Genomic DNA, 17,797 nt, shown 5'->3' on the forward strand with positions numbered 1-17,797 from the left:
TTTTCATTATTCTTCGTGAATACTTTTTGTCATCTGATATGATCATATGATGCCACCTTTTTGAGATTATGTAGCCCAACTCCTTGCCTTCTGCTGTCAGTAAGAATGTTGAGGTAAATTACTTTCACATAGATTTCAACTCGTATTATAGACATACTCTAATATATCTTCTTTTCCATCACACAGATTAACTGGAGAAGATGGTAGTCTGTTCTGAAGGTCCTATTCAATTATTTTCTGTGTTCTGTTTAAAAAAAAGAAAGTATTTCACAGTTGAATATAGGAATTTAAAAAGGCATCATTTTTTCCCTCCTGTTATGCAATCTGCAGCAGGTAAAATTTTCAAGGTTTATAATATAACATTTTTTGTCAGTAGACCCTTCCTTGTAGTAATTCATTATTGTCACTAGAAGGAGAAGTGATCGATGAATGACAGTCTAGAAATTACAACTTCCTTTTAGTACTCGTTGGCTGATAAATGAACATCTTTTTGTCCTTTGAAAACATAGTTTCTCTTCCAAGTATTGGTAAAGGCTGTAGCTACTCCAGAGCTGGTATAGACAAGTGAATGCCGAGTTGTTAATGGAGCTCTGTGTTCCGCCTGAGTAATAAATTAATTATTTTATAAGTACTGTGAAAATGCTAGGCAAGTAATAGGTGACATTAACGTAATTTTATTGGCAGAGCTCTCTGCTGAATTTTATTTAGTCACACCACTTTCCCAAAGTTAGAGTTGATTTGTTATTTTGGTAGGATGATGTTAGAATTTTTTTATCAAGTGTAACTTGATAACTGTAGTCACTCCTGCTCCATTTTTGCATAGGCTTTCCTTTCATAACTTTTCATAATGATCTCCATCTCCTTCAAAGTGCTTGTCAAAACTCTCTGCCTTTTCTTGCTTACGCTTAGTCAGATTGGCAATGGTTTGAGGGACAGCATTGGTGGCCCTAGCTTCATCTGTTAATAGTAATATTCACTGATGGATTGTTTATTTTAGGCGATATCTGCATTATGGGATACATGCTCTCTGCAGCACAGTCTCCAGGCCTGATCTATTGATTATGAAACCTGGAGGAAAGTTAGAGTCTGGGTATCGTCGTATTCTCCAAGGAGTTTAACTCATTAAGGACACTTAAAAATGTGGCATATGCATCTGCCTTATCCTTACTTGAACACAGGATGCAGCTAGAGCGTGCATTCGGGCTTGGGGGATAAGAGGTCTTCCTAGGTGCTGTGATGTGTACACATAATGGTAACAACAGAAGGATGTGGATGAGATTTATTTGTGTATATTTGTATAACACCTGGTGCAGAAGATTGTGAATACAGCCATATACCTTTGTAATTGATTAAGTAAAATATAAACTTTCTATACTGACATTTGAGGAAGGATTCATGCTGCCATAGCCATTAAAATTTGTTCAGGCCGTTTAGGTGAACACTTGCACAAGTGTTTTGTGACTTCTGACAAACTTTTTGTTTGAATCGTGCTACAGCTAACAGTGAGGTGACTGTGTTGAGCTACTCACACAGGTTTGGAGAAGAAGGGCCATTTCATAGAGATCACTTACATCTACTCTTCCAGAGTCAGAGATACTTGCCCCATTATAACATTAAAATGGTTTATGGAAGATGTTTTGTACATGTGTAACTTTATAAATGTACTTGAGTTAAGGCTGAGGGGTAGAAAACCAGAGGAGAAAAATCTATTATGTACTTTCAGTCTAACCAATTTATTGCATTTTCCTCTATACAATAAAGTAACTTTGACAAATCCTACCCTTTGAGGGTGTTGTCCTTCCTTAATCAATTTTGGTAAAGCTTGGTTTTGAGGCAAACACTGTACTGAGCATCACTAAGCCCAGTGGAATCCATAGTGCTGGCATGCCATGATCTACATGGTCTCCAGTCTAATCTATAAAGAGTTAAAGATGCTTAACAGTGAATTTATTTCTATTTTATTTTTAAGCTTACTTTTATTCAACTTTATTTATTTAAAAAATAAGCTTTAAAAAAATGTTGTCTAGGACCTAGTGTTCTGGAGGTCTGGCTGTGGACCTCTATTTTTAAGTGGCATGCTCCCAGACAAGTAATTTATGGGAACTATGGCAGGCCTCAGTAGAATTTGGTTATATGTATATACACACACACACGTTTTGCGTAGCTAAACTTCAAGGGGTTAATTAAATATAATTCTCTACAATAACATGAAGGCCTCATAAATGGAAATGTTCTCTGCTACTCATGTTATGAACATTTTTGAGACAATTGATTATTAAATGGACCAATTTGGAGAAGCTGATGTGAATGCTTCCTGTGAAGGAACAGTATAAAAATAGGCTTATATAGTTTGTGTAATTTTTTTCTTTCTGAAGTACCTTTTTTATGTCTGCATACATAATCACATAGCACAGCACAGGATGTCTTCCCAGAATATTGCCATTGCGCATCCAATACCAGTCAGTGTAAAGATGGGGGTCAGTGATTCTGTGATGAGTGTAAAATTCCCAGAAACAACTAAGATGTTCATGGGGGAACAGGATTTTACTTTTAAAATCTTTTTAATGGCAAATTTAAAACTTCTTCCTAATCATCCTTGGAATAAGTATTTGGTGTTTTTCTAAATTTATTTAATATGCTACTTTATTTTTAACAGTTAAGCGGATTCTTTTTTTCTACCCAAGCGATGATGTTTCTGATAGACTTGGTTATGTGCTAACAGATGAATGACAGTGTAGGCTTCAGTTACTGTGTTTTCTTAATCTCAGGTGGTGCTTTGAACTGCGATTGGTCCAATGGAGTGTGAATGGGTAGCTGGTGGCAAGCTGGGCAGAGAGAGACAGCTGGACTTTATGGTCACGTGCATTGTTAAAAACTTAATCCTGGCATTGCTAATTCAAAGTAGATTGAGATATGTTTTGTCCTGGAAAGAGGAAAACAAGGAGCAAGGAAATGAAATGACTGTCATAAGCCTCAGAAGTTCTGGTGATACATCAGTTGCCCATATGAGTCCTCCTGTTCCTGTGTAGGTAGCTGCCCAGCGGTTGCCACCAAGCCTTTTTAAATATTTGAGAACCGCTGTAAATTCTCCTGATACAGTTATACCACAGTATTAGAGAGTTCTTGCAGTGTAATTTCTGTAAAACTGTGCCACTTTGACATCTGCGGATTTCAGTAACACAAATGCTGTGATTGCTTTGCAGCCAGCAGAAATGCCAACAAATACCATTCCTTAAAAATAAGTTTTTGTGAAGCTAAGCTTTTTTAAGCTTTAGGGATTCTCTCTTGAACTTCATTTACTATTCCTGTTTTTCAAAGACCAGATGGATATTAGCTAATTAGCCATGGAATTTAATTATAGCTTCTTTTTAACTTTAACTTTCTTTTCTTCATGTAGTGAAGAGGAAAAGGGGCAGACCAAAAGGGTCTACTAAGAAGTTCTGTGTGGATGAAGATGTTGCAGAAAATAACCCTGTTCCAAGTGAAGAAACTCTGCCTGGGACAGAAGAAGGACCAGAACTGGCTGAAGTCTCACCAGGCAGCTTGGAATGTAGGAAGTGCAATCGGAAGTTCTCCAACACACGTCAGCTGAGGAAACATATCTGCATTATTGTTTTAAATGAAGGAGAGGAAGAAGGAGATGGAGGTAAGAAAATATCCAACAAAAATACATGAAGCGTCTTGTAAAACAGTGTATTTCCATCTTCTAACCTGATTGGTAATAACTCATAATCCCCAGTGTTAATTTTAAATGGAATTGAATTGTCTGTTTCTTTTAACATACAAAGCGTGTTGAAGCAAAACCGAGAATAATATTAGACCAGGTATTTTAAATTCTTTTCAAAAAGGTTAAAATGCTTATTGCACTAATGATGATCTTAAACTCCCTGAAATGCTTCTTTTGCATAAGCAACTGTTCTGTTTCTCACAAAGAGGATTACAGTTTTCCAGTGAGAAGTGGGGTGGGCCACATAGGCAGGTATCACACATAGGTGAGGAAGGATAATCCTGTAGAGGTGTTTTTATCATGTGACTTGGGACACCTAGATTCTGTCCTGGTCTTGTGATAGATTTAAAGACTGCTTTTCTGGACAGCTTGTTTTACTGTATAAAAAGTAATGCTAAACTCTCCCCTTCCCCCCTTCAATTTTACAGAACTTTATGGGAATGAATGTTTTTGGAGTATGAGAGTTCATTGTTTAAATTCAGCTTTAAGGTTGATTTGAATATATTCAACCTCTCCAAGTTTTAGAATCGAATAGAAAAGAACAATTGGGAAGGGACCTACAACGATCATCTAGTCCAACTGCCTATTTAACTTTGCTCAAAGGAGAATGTCACAAGCGTACAAATAATACATTTGTCCAAGTTATCTAACTTTATGTGAGTTTTGTGTTTGCCTTAAAATCAGGTTTTTGCTTTTGCTATAATTGGTATCACGATAGCCTGCTGATTCTACTTGTAGACAAAATTTGCCATTGATTTTTCTCCAGTTTTCTATTACCATTTTGTGTCCTGTCTGTCATTATGGTACGCAACAATTACAACTAATTTACTTTCCGTGAGATGTAGAATTTAACTTCTGTGGCAAAGAATAATGAAAATGGACTTAGAATATGTTGACAGAGCACAGAAACTCTTGCTCTGATAAAGTACCTGGTTATTTTTTTACTATCGTCAGTGTTAAGATTTTTCAGCGATATATAGTGACCTTCACTCCAGCTGCCTCATCCCTGACATCACAGTGTCCCTGCCCTTTGCTTTTTGTATGTGCTAGGTATGCAGTTAACATTTGCATTATTTTGGTTGCCTTTTCTAATGCCTTTCAAAATGAAATCTGAAATCAGAGTATAAACTCAAATTAACTGTTCTTGACCAGTTTGCTCATTAGAGCTCCTAAATCCTATCTAGGTCTGTCTTGCTGCAAAACACACTGGCAGATTTTTCAAAGTAAATTGCTCAACCTTTTCCTTCTTTGAAAAGAAAACAGCCGCAATTTGGGGCAAATGGAACATTTTTTATTTATTCTCTGACAAAAGCAAAGCAATCAAGCAAAATAAGTCATTCTTGAGCAGCAAATAACAAGGGCTTTCAGTTGTTGGCGACCGGTGCAGTTAGAATGTCTCCCAAAGCTTCCTACCTCGGCTGCAAACTGTGAAGGTATTGGGGGCTGGTTTTGTCCTGAAGGGATAATTCTTCCTTGGAACACATCTGGGAAATTCAGTCTTCAACCATCGACTGATTACTGTCCCATCACAGGAAAACGTTTCACTTCTGACTTTACCATATGAATTACTTTGGGGCAACTTTTCAGTTTCTGAATACATAGCTAGAAGTAGCATGCATATTATTATTTTTATCCTTTCAGAAAATGTGATAACATAGAGTAGCTCAAAACTTTCCGAGGAGTGGACAAGATCAATAGGGTCTATGCCTAGGATTGTTTGTCATACCTGTGTTGCTTTACCAGCTCAGAAAACATGTTCTTTAAAATTCGAGCTGTTGAATTGTTACCATACTCAAATTTTGTTATGAAGAAAGTTTTGAGGATGATGGATGAACCTTCTAAATGTGAACAGAAAAGTCTAAAATTGAAAAGGCAAGCAAATAATGAAATTGTAAATGTGCTTTTTACCTGCTCATGTAATTTCATGAGGACCTGTTCATAATTTAAAACCAATAATACTTGGACAAGTGCACCAAGATTCTTAGTTGTCAAAGTTGTTGACAGTCCGTGAACTAGAGGTTTCACCTGTATCATTGGCAGCTGTTAAACTCTTAAATAAATTAAGTGGGTTACAAAGCTGCCTGGTTTCCAGTTTTCAGGATGTTCTGTGTAAATGAGTTTAAGAGCGTGTCATGGTTTTAGCTGGGATGGAGTTAATTTTCTTCACTGTAGCTGGTACAGTGCTGTGGTTTGGTTTTAATGTGAGAATAATGTTGATAACTCACCGATGTTGTGGTCATGCTAGTCAAGGACCTTTTCAGCCTCCCATGCTCTGCCGGATGCCCAAGAAGCCGGGAGGGGAGAGGGCACGGCCGAGAGAGCTGATCCAAACTGGCCAAAGGGATATTCCATATCATATGACGTCATGCCCAGTATGTTAACTGGGAGAGTTGGCTGGGGGAAGAGGCGGTCACGGTTCAGGGACCGGCGTCATTGGTGAGTGGGTGGTGAGCGGTTGCATCACTTGTGGTTTTTTTTCTCTTCCCTGGGTTTCATTTCTCTTTCGATATTTTCCTATTATTGTTGTTGTTGTTGTTATTATTATTAATTATTAATTATTATTATTGTCATCATTATTACCGTTATTACTATTACTATTTTATATCAATTATTAAACTGTTCTTATCTCAACCCACGAGCTTTCTTGCTTTTGCTCTGCGGATTCTCTCCCCCGTCCCACAGCGGTGGGGGCAGTGAGCGAGTGGCTGCGTGGTGCTTAGCTGCCGACTGGGGCTAAACCACGACAGAGCATTATTACATAGTTTGTGAAATACTGCTACTTTTGCTTGTTTCTTAAACCCAACGTTGCTCATTTCATTGGGTGCCACCTTGCTCTATAACTGTGGGAAATAGTGAATAATAATGCTGTATTAACCTCTTGCATAATGTTCATAATTTAGAAATCTTCGAATCTTCATTAAGATTATTCTTACCCTGTATGAGTGTTAAGCAGCAGACTGACTAGACTATATGGAAATTGCTTATGCATGTGGTCAGTCTTATTCTTCTCAGCAACTCTGCTGTAACTGTTCTGAGGTGGAGGACCAGAACTACAAGGGGTGTTCAAGACACAACAGCATCTCTGGTTTACACCATGGCATAATTTTTTAATCTTTCTTTTCTGTTCTACCCTTTTCTTAATTATTCCTCAGATTATGTTTGCTTTTCTGACTACTGCCGAATATTGGACTTACGTTTTCAGGGAACTATTCAGGCAGACAGCTGGATCTTTCCTGTGTTGTAAGAGCCAGTTTAGAGCCCGTTGTTTTGTCAGTAAAGTTTTTTTCTTTATGTGCTTTGCTTTTCATTTATTGTCACTGTAGGTGGGTGTCTGTTCCAGACTAGCACCCGTCTGCATGTATGTGTTTATGCACTAGGTTTTCTAAGCTTTAATTATACTCTGCAAAGATCAAGTCAGTACTTTAGGGGAGCTGGTGGAGAACATAGGGTTAGCTAAATAGCTTGTAGGCTCCGCTAATTGTATTAACTAGAGCTTTGTCTATAATGGCAATTTAGAAACATAGTTTGTGGGTGCCTTAATCTGGTTTAATTCCAGGTTATTCTGTCATCAGTTACTGACTGTTGAGAGATCTTTTTGTAGCTTCATTGTCATCAAATGGTGTTGAATCTAAATATATCATGCGCCGGGAGTGGTGTCTCGGCACATAGCACTGCAAGTATTACACCAGGTATTTATTTTATATGTGTATAATGTTCAACAGATGTTTCAGTTATGTGACTAGATGTGGTTGATACAAACATTTTCTAGAGTAAACTGTCCCTGAGACAAAAATGTCTTGAAATGACACTTATTTCAGTGTGTATGAGAAAAGGAGTACTGAAACTTCTAATTTAATGAGATTTCTCCTTTGCTGAAATTCTAAGACCCAGATGGAGAATTTTATTGAGGGTCTTTGAACCTTCCACAGTTGCAATATCTTCTTTCTCATTTCAGACACAGTAGTTGTGAGTAAATGGCTAAAGATCATAAGGAGCTTTGACTGCAAGTTTTTCTCCCTTAGTATCTGACCTCTTACCTAATACATACTGGGTGTTTTTCCCCACCCTTTTATCCATGTCTTTCCAACTTGAAATCACTTTTATCTGTTTTTCTAATGCTTTTGTGATTTTTCTGTACTTTTTTTTTTTACTACTTTGTTATGTTTTTAATTTCTTGCAAAATTTAGCACTGTGTGGACATGTGATTAACAATAAAGTATTTGTTCACTTAGCCCTGGGTCTGGCTGGGACTGAGTTAATTTTCTTAGTAGCAGCTCATGATGTGGTGTTTTAGATTTGTGACCAAAATAATGCTGATAACACACCAGTGTTTCAGCTGTTGCTAAAATATGCTAAACGTATAAATATTGAAAAGGTATATATTGTTATTCTGTGTGGTATTCTTTACTGAGAGAAACATTGTATAAGTATTGAGCTGAAGTTGAAATATTAGGAAAGGTTTCCAAGTAATAAAATGTTTTGCTCTCTTTTATAGATCGACAAGTGAAGTGTTGAAATCCTTATCATATTGGACGTTTAAAAATTACAATGAATAAATCACTATAAAACTGTATTGAAACTGCAATATGTATTGGTCAGAGAAATAATTGGTGGATGTAATGGGCCTCTGCTGTTCTTTGCTTCTGTGATTAGTGATCCACATTGACCTCTCAGAGATCAGTGACTCATTGATAGTTCTCTCACTCTTTCAGGAGTCACCAAGCCTTACTGGTTCCTGACATCCTTGGTGTATCTGATTTAATCCTTTGATGCACAATGATTGCCTTCACCTTGTGGGTCCATTCACGAAAACAGCAAGAAAAAAGTGTGTTAGTTTCTTGCACAGCACTAAAAAATGTCCGTTGTGCTTACAGTCCCCCATGTACATGCTTAGGAAATATATTTTTTTAATAGAGGCCTTCTTTGCCTAAGAAAGTTGCTGTGGTTTAAGCACAGCTGTGTGTACGCCTATTTCTCATTTTATTTGGTTAAACCAAATTGGCAGTTTTGGCCAATGATTTGGGTCTGGCTGGCTGGAGGTACTGCCATCTGGTCTTTTTGTCCTAAGACAAAACTAGACGAGTTGAGATTCTTCCTGAACAGCCACGTGTCTTCACTGTGTCTGCTCCCAGGCAGAAAATGGAGCTGGTCAGTCCCCACCACTGGGATGGAATGGGTTTGGGGATTTTGGCTGTTCCCCTGCAGCTGCCTCCAAACTTGCTTGTTTTGGGAGATACGCAACAGGTAATTATTTTGACCACCATCCATGTCCCACACTGCAGCATACCTGAATCGCTGGCAGGTATGAGAGGACATTTGATAGCTGGGGAATGGGATTTGGGTGGAAGATGGACTAGAGCTGTGGACAGCCCAGATTCTCTTCTCTGGAGTGAACCATTCATTCCTAGTGAATTGGGAGCCTGCATAATTGTTAAGGAAGGCACTTCTGGCCTTAGTTTAAAATGTTTTTGCCATCAAGTGGATTCTAATTTAAATGAATTATTTCTGTGAGTAGTACGTCAGTCTGCAGGAAGAAGCAGTTGCATGTGTTCATTCTGAATGGCCAGTTTACTTTTTTCCCCCAAGCTACTCACTTGCTACTATGAAATACCAGCATTGTTTAGGGGATAAAAAAATAATAATCTGAACGAAGAGCAGTTTAAAAACATGCCAGTTAGGGATATGTAGCTGTGCCTGCAAAATGTTGTACATCCAATTACGAATGCAGAGAGCAGTACCTTCAATTAACGACTCAGATAGAATCATGGGACAGGTGAACAATCTAGTTCGATGGGACTCTGAAAGCAGTGATTCATTCAGAGTTGACAGTAGCTTTACTCGTCAACACAGACAGGACCATTCCTTAAACGTGTTAGAAGGCACAGGCACAGCGTTGTATTTCTTGAACAAACAGAAGCAGGCATTTAAAATGCATGTCGCTAGATAGAGGAGGTTAGTTTATTCGTCTGTTGAATCGAAGTGCCAGCTGACAAAGTGCTAAGCTGACTGCTTAGCAAGGGAGATGCAAAGTGAGGCAGTTTGTCTAAATAAATCTGTTTAGGAGCAAGCAAAGACCCTTGCAGCTTGGAGAAACTTTGCTTAGCTCTTCTAAGTTGCATATACTCCATTTTCTTCTAAATCATCTTAAAAACAGTTATGGATGTTCCCTTATAATACAACAAGAATTGTATTGTACAGATGAACTGTCCTAGCTGTGAGAGGCAAAGCACTTCTTTTGACTCTCTAATCCTCAGTAGTGACGGTTAAGTAGATTTTTTCCAAGAAGACAACTAAATTACTGACGACGTGGTCCTATATTATGGAAAGGCAGTTTGAGCCCTGTGGTCAAAGCTGAAGCTCTTGTTTTTCATTAAAACATACTTTTGTCTCCCTCTCTGTTCTTTCCTAAAGCACACCTTCTAGTTCAGGGTTTTTTGGTGTAGAGAGTTCAGGAAGAAAGCAGCTCTCACTGAGTTAAGATTTTTGTTTGTTTGTTTGATGATTTGAGGGAGAGTGTTAGTTTTGGTGGGTTTTTTTGTGGTTTTTTTTGTTTGTTTCTCTTTTTTTTAGAAGTCTCAGGTTACATACAAACTGTGAAATAGTTATGTTTGTAGTAAAAGGTATTGGCAACGTGTGCAGCTCCGGGTGCTCCTCATCAACAAAAGGCTTCTGGAAGGTGCTTGTTCCTCTCAGAAAGGGGAAGAATGGGGCTATTGCCATCAACATGCATCAGATTAGTGAAAAAATTGTAACGTTTAAGTATTAGAACCTGACTTCACCACTCTGTAGAGAAGAGAGACTTTTTTTTTTAATGTGTTGTGTGAGTGTTGAGTGTGTTCATACAAATATTTAGTGGTAGTTGAAGCTGTGATCAGTAAATCAGTTGAATTTTCTCTCTTTTGGCTAATATGTGCATGGGCTTTTTTTGTGTTAACAAAATTTGCATAGCACTCACTACCTTCCTTGCATCTTTGCAGATCTTGAACATAGTGCTGTTAGTTGCTGGATGTTCTCAGCTTGTATTGAGAAGGTGGGAGATTCAGTCCTTCGTTTGAAGTACTTACAAGCTTTGTGTATATTAAGAAATTATTTTTCATGGCCATATTCGTCATAATTAGTGCTAAGCACTTGTGTACAAGGTTTCTGTACGTATGAAATGGCAACATTTTAATAAAGAAACCTTTTTATTTTACAATTCGGTATATTACCTTAAAATCTCTTTTTAAATAGATTTTTTGGGGTTCTGTTTTGAAAGCAGAGAGTCATAGTCAGCTATATTTATTGTAACAGGTCTGTTGTTTTCCACAGCTTTTACCCTTGGTTGAACTGAAGGAGCTAGCAAACTGGTCTGCCTGATTAGAGACACATTGGGAAAGAAAATAGTTATTCATTAGTGTGGATCACTAACAAACTGAACTCTGTGGTTCACAATTTTTGTCCTTTTTCTGGTTTTTAGTCGAATTCCAGTACACAGAAGTTAATTCAATTACAGAGTAACATGAAAAGACAATATTTTTTTTTCCTTTTGGTTTTAACCACTTTATTTCCTCATCAAACTGACTAACTCTTACTTTGTAACGGCTAGAAAGGAGGATTTAGGTGTAGGGTGTTTGGATTCTATTCATATGCCTACTAGGAATTCATTATGTGATCCCAAGCAAAATGGAAAAAAGTCTGTTGTCCTAATCACAGCTTTCCTTTCGATGAGACCTGGATAGGCTGGAGAGCTGGGCCGAGGGGAACCTCATGAAATTCAACAAGAGCAAGTGCAAGGTCCTGCCCCTGGGGAGGAACAACCCCAGGCACCAGTACAGGATGGGGCTGACCTGCTGCAGAGCGGCTCTGTTGAGAAGGACCTGGGAGTGCTGGTGGGCAGCGAGGTGATCCTGACCCAGCACTGTGCCCTTGTGGGCAAGAAGGCCAACAGTATCCTGGGATGCATTAAAAGGAGTGTGGCCAGCAGATTGAGGGATGTTATCCTCCCCCTCTACTCTGCCCTAGTGAGACCACATTTGGAGTGCTGTGTGCAGTTTTGGGCCTCACACTTTAAGAAGGATGTGGAACTGCTTGAGCAAATCAAGCGGAGAGCTACGAAGATGGTCAGGGGACTGGAGCATCTCCCTTGTGAGGAAAGGCTGAGAGACCTGGGTTTGTTTAGACTGGAGAAGAGAAGACTGAGGGGGGATCTTGTCAATGCTTACGAACATCTGAAGGGTGGGTGTCAAGAAGATGGGACTAGACTCTTTTTCAGTGGTGCCCAATGACAGGCCAAGGGGCAATGGGCACATGTTGGAACACAGCAAGTTCCACCTGAGTATGAGAAAAAACTCCTTCCCTGTGCGGGTGCCAGAGCAGGGGCACAGGCTGCCCAGGGAGGCTGTGGAGTCCCTTCCCTGGAGACATTCAAACCCCGCCTGGACGCGTTCCTGTGCCCCCTGCTCTGGGTGTCCCTGCTCAAGCAGGGGGTTGGACAAGGTGATCTCCAGAGGTCCCTTCCAACCCCTGCCATTCTGTGATTCTGTGAATCTATAGTTCTGCATTTCTGTTAGCAAAAACATGCAAAAAATTACTTAGAGTTTTGTCCATGGGTATATCAAGTCTCTTTTTTTTTCCCCCTAAAACTATCACTAAGTCTTACTGTCCACTGAACAAAAGCAGAGAAATTAACCAAATTAAATTTTGTATTTTGTTGTTTAACAGTATGTGAAGTAGCCTCAGGGAAACGATCTAATAAACTGCTTACATTCTTTGTCTATTTTGGTTCTTTATGACCAGGCTTTCTTCTGTTGGTGGCCTGGTCCTGTTTTGAAATTTGTGATGATTTGTTTTATTGTTCATAATAAACTAATAGAGGCTGTTTCATGAAAGAAATGTGGAAAAATGAATTTGTTTCCTTCTACCGTTCTTCATCCCACCAAAAGAAAACATTGCACAAGCAGATTCTGATCAAAGGGGATATTTCTTTATACTGAAATATCCCTCTTAAGTGTTGCAGAGAAATGTTTGTGTTAGAATTACATGGTTTCAATATCAGTCAATAATTTACAACTATATTAAGGAGTTTAATGGGGGCATGATGAGACCCTTTATACCTATATAAAGCAGCAAGATTTTCCAAAATCACAGAAATCTACAGAGAAAAAGGTAGTTGAGAAAAGGCATATATCAGGGAATTTATGTAATAAAAGTGAAGAAATCATTAGCAGGCACTAAAAAGCAGGGGGTTCTCAAGACAGAGCATAATTTTCTGTACTCTAGAAGCTGGGGCAAAAGCCATTGCTAACATGACTCCATAGAAAGATGGCTTGCTGCCCATGTTTGAATTTGGTTTACCATGTGGTTGTTGCTCGTTCTAGGTATTGTAAATATGAATTTCAGATTTACAAATTAGCTTCAAGTCATTAACAGCCGTCACTATACACGTCTGCCTCAGTATGCCTGAGAAATCTAAAATTGCTACATATCTTGTTTCCTTCTGGTTTGGTATCTAGTAAAGGGCTTGCAGTTTATCCAGGTGCTAGTTACTTGATCAGTCCTAACTATGATACTTCGGTTTGTGCTGGTGCCCTTCATTTTATTTAAGGAACAGCCAGCGCTCTTTAACCCCTTCTTCCAATAAGGTAAGGCCATAGGAGCCAGACTTGTTTGAATATTTACAAAATATTACTGGAATTAAAACACGGCCATTTTCATGTGGCATATCTTTCCACTGCTTTTGCTATTTGCATGCCATAAACGCTCTAGACACACCACAGCTTTGCTGTTACTAGGTTTTATTTATATATTATTTCACTATCTCAGTAGAACAGCTACAGCATGTTATGAATATACATTGAGTGACTTATTCTGGAGACCGTGTCAGCTGCTTGATATTCAGGAAGCAAAAAATCTGAAATTCACTGGGTTTATTTATAATTTTCTTTCTTCCATCAGTTTTTGCTTTCCTTACTTATTACCTTTGGAACGTGTGCATAATGCCTTAATTTGCTAAGATTGTTTTCTCTAGCCTGCATTTTCTACCACTTCATCTAATATAAAGAAATTTTGTTGGTATAAACTTGCAACCCTCAGTTTTTATTCTTTTTTTAATTTCAGTAAGAAGTTCCTCATTTGCTTTAAAGAAGAAATAGCTTCAAGGAATACCTTGCCTGATTACTGATCATTCATCCTTGTTTCAGATGAGTGTTTTCAGTACAGCTATTGCGTTGCTTTCTAGTTAACAGGTCCAGTTTAAGAGGCTGAAGATATTCTGAACAGCAACAGTTAGGGGATGATTTAGAAGCGCAGGCCTTCAAAATGAAGAGTTACATGTCAGGAATTGGGTTGAACCAAAGAACTGTTCTGAACCTTAATTCTTTTTGAATCGACACTGAAAAAGAAAAGTATGTTTCTGGCTGTTGATTCAGAGTAACATGGGGTGACAAGAGCCTAATCCAGAGAGCTTCTTGGAAGACTTTCCATTAAATAAGATGGATAACAAATCTTTTACTAAGAGAAATAATCCTAAAGTCATCAGAACAATTACACAGGGAAGGGAGAGAAGTAGTTTGTTCATTAATGGTGAAATCATAAGGAATTCTACAAAGTATGTGGAATTTTCACAAAAATCCACAATAATGTCAAGACAATTTAGAAACACAAATGTTGCCGAGAGTCCATTTTTAAAATTTTGATTTCTTCTTTATTTTGTCTGTTTTCTCTATTTGTATAAGTATCACACTAGTTTTATTAGAGGGGAAAAAAGTTCCACTTTAGGGACTCGTGCAGCACGTCTTGTTTTGATAACACGTATTTCTTTCTACAGCAGCAACAATTTTCTCCTGATTCTTTCTTGTAGTGTTAGTATCTGTGTTACTTTTTGTACATGGTTACATTCTTTTTGATGTTTGCTCTTTAGGTAATGATTCTGACGTTGACCTTGACAGGAAGGAAGATGAGCGAGAAAAAACTCCAAAGAGGCCCAGAGTTCAGAAAACAGAGAAAACTCCCTCAACTAAGGAGACTGAACAGGTTTCAGGAGCTAAAAATCCTATTATAAGTGTGGTTTTGACAGCCCATGAAGCCATTCCAGGTAATCAGAATCACCGATTATATAACCAAGCTTGGTTTTGTCCATGCTGACGCTGTATAAAATAGTCATTGGTCTAAGAGTGAAAGGCTTAGGATATTTATTATCTAAAAAAATATTTAGAATCATTTGGTTACCTTGATACAGAATCTCTGCATCTGGCAGCTACGTAATTTTAGAACTACCATCACATTTTTTCAGAGGTGTGACAAATGCTGGCCCTGGGTGTAGTTATGTGCATTAACATCAGTTATGTTTAGTCTGTGCATAGTTATAAAGAAGAAACTGAAAAAATCAGTGACCAAAGAAAAGGAAAGTATTTTTCCTCTGGAATATACTTATTTCAGCTCTTGATTTGTGTGTATATTTATGATAAATGTAAATATAATTATGAAAACACAAAACAACATAGTGTATATATAACTTAACATTTATTCATACAAATAGTTTGACAGAAAATATGTATATATATATTTGAAAATTAGGTAAGGTTCCTATATGAAGATTAAAGGATTCTTCATCCATAAATTTTTATAGTGCCTTTTCATCAAAGGATTTTGGAATAATTTCAAAGTATTTGTTTTAGAGTTGGACTTGCATTTGCCTGTTTGTGTGAACCAGTCACTCACCTGACTGACAGAATCCTTTTTCATAGTTTTGTGCATTATTTTCAGCTTTGTAGCTTTATTGTTCTCCTCTTTGTTATTGGTAACATTTCTGAATATTTGTTTTGCTAAGAACAGCTAGCATGTATTTATTGATTTTATTGTTGTGGGTTGGAAGCTAGCTGGATTTTCTGTGTTGTTCTTTAATATCATTTGATATTGAGATCTGTGGTATGCTTGGACTTCGCTAAAATGCATTTCTAGTGGTGATGGTAGAGGAAGCTGGGCGAGCTCACCTACAAATATCCTGTGTGCTTAGAAGGGAAATGAAAAACATCTTCAAATTCATTGTTTGAGAGATATCACACGGGGTTTTGGACTCACACTGCTCTGTTAAAAATTTGCTCTTGCAATATTGTAAATACGGGGGAAGGTGCAAGAGGACTGGTGAGCACTGGAAGTGTGGAAGCCTGGCTTCAGGGAGGTTTTGAGGTCTGTGCCTCTTCATTTCACTAACCACAGGTGCCATTCTCTCGTGTGAGAGAGACATTTTCCCACTGTCTCTCCCACCTCTCTGCCTCTTTCCCACCACACGTCACTTCTCCCCGACCCTGGTTGCCCATTCCCCTCACGGCCGTACGTGAGGCTCCCCTCATGTCCTCCACGCCTTTGTCTGGGCAAAGGGGAACACGCCACGGCTTGGTTAAGGGGCTCACGTAGGTGTTAGTAAATGAGTTCATATAGGTGTTAGTTTATAGATTTATACATGCACCCTCCCTTCCATGGGGCTTTTGGGAAGAGCTGTAATTGGGGTCTCCTCTCTCCAGGTGCTAAATTTTATGAACCTTGTAAGAATTTTTGTCTTTGAGTTCTTTACATTTCTGGCAAGGACTAGAAGAATTTTCAAGAAGGGGAGGAAAGACATGGTAGGCAGTGCAATCAAAGACCCACTTTCTTAGGAAACTAGTCTAAAGAGGCAAATGAAATAATAGTAAATACAGGTAGTGGAGAAAATGTAGTAAACGTGATGCATGAAAGGAAATTAAAATCTAGAGGAGAGTGGTGCCTTAATTACTACCTAGTAAAATTTTTCCTCGGACAACAAAAACTTTGGGTTTTCTTCACACATATGCTTTTTGAGTGACTCATAATATTAAAACAACTTCAACTTTGGAGCTATTTGTGCACAGTGCATGTTATATTCAAAAGGCTTTAATGAACCAAAGGCATTTATGGTCAATACACAGCTGGTTTTGAAGGTCCTCTCATTTATTTGGTTGGCAATTAGTAATCTTATTACGTTCAAGTTCCCAGCTAGAATATGTGTAACAAAAAAGTAATTTTTATTAAGATAGTTAAGAATTATTATCCTACTTTCCAGGTTTTTGGAAATTCTGGAAGAGATTATAAGGGTGGTTAGCTCTTTGAAGATTCAAAAGAAAAAGATTCAATTTAATACAGTCATGTTTTATTTTTCATTGCTTTTCCTTCTATTTTTTCATTAATTTCCATGATCTAAATATATTTTAATGTCATTAGCAATTCTTAGGCTGTTCCCCTTCCTCAGTAGTACTTCAACGTCTGGAGTTTTTATAAAGATCTTTCATAGTCTTTTATTCCATTTCTCTTGAGACCTATCATGTGCTGAAGAGGAGAGTTATTGCTATAGACTGCTGTTGAAGAGTATAAATAGATAAAACATTTCTCCCTTCTTCCCTGCTTTCTCTGTGCTGGAACATCTCTAAAGTTAAGTTGAAAATAAAGTTTAAAAGCGCTTGAGCACTATCAAAACTTAGTCATCTTTCTGCAAGCATTAGCATTCTGTAGCCACCTGTTTTCTTGCTTTGAAGATGCATGGAAATAGCCCTTTTCATGTCCAGTGCAGTAAAATCCTGTTGAAGATGTCAGATAAGCATTCTGTCAATTGGGAAAATAGAGAAGGCTTTAAGAATTAGTTCTATTTTATCCACAGTGTAGAGGAAATATTCAGACTCTGTCTCCTTTCTTAAATCAAAGATGCTTTTAGGAGTATTACATTAACAGTTTGCTCTGGTTTTGCTATGCACTGTTTAGGTTTGGGACGCTGCTTTATATCACGTGTTCAGTACATTATTGCTAAATTGATCTCTTCAAAATCTGTTTGAACAAACAGATCAGTTAGTTTTTAACTTCCCAGAAAGAACAGTCAGACAACATTGATTTTTCCCCATGTTCTTTTTCTGTAATGTTTACTTGGGAGACATATGAAAGGTAGTAGGTTTACAGCTTTAGAAATGTGAAAGCTTGCATTAAGCTACAGAGTAAATACAGTTTGAATTAAAAGTGGGAGATTATTTTTCTGTGCAGGTGTTGAAGTACTTTGACAGGCTAGAGAGGTGAGTCTATGTGACCCTCGTG

General features: G+C 38.0%; 1 protein-coding gene across 5 annotated transcripts in view; it reads left to right on the forward strand.

The window, feature by feature from the left end:
- ZFAT (zinc finger and AT-hook domain containing) overlaps positions 1–17,797 on the forward strand; it is a 96,078-nt gene that overhangs the window by 17,370 nt on the left and 60,911 nt on the right. For all 5 annotated transcript variants that reach the window (XM_064442047.1, XM_064442046.1, XM_064442050.1 and 2 more), the window contains 2 exons: positions 3,398–3,646; positions 14,625–14,798. In XM_064442047.1, the coding sequence (XP_064298117.1) occupies positions 3,398–3,646; positions 14,625–14,798 (423 nt within the window). The remainder of the gene's footprint in view (positions 1–3,397; positions 3,647–14,624; positions 14,799–17,797) is intronic.

The sequence above is a fragment of the Phalacrocorax carbo genome, chromosome 2 (genome assembly GCF_963921805.1).
Source record: "Phalacrocorax carbo chromosome 2, bPhaCar2.1, whole genome shotgun sequence".
Lineage (NCBI taxonomy): Eukaryota > Metazoa > Chordata > Aves > Suliformes > Phalacrocoracidae > Phalacrocorax > Phalacrocorax carbo.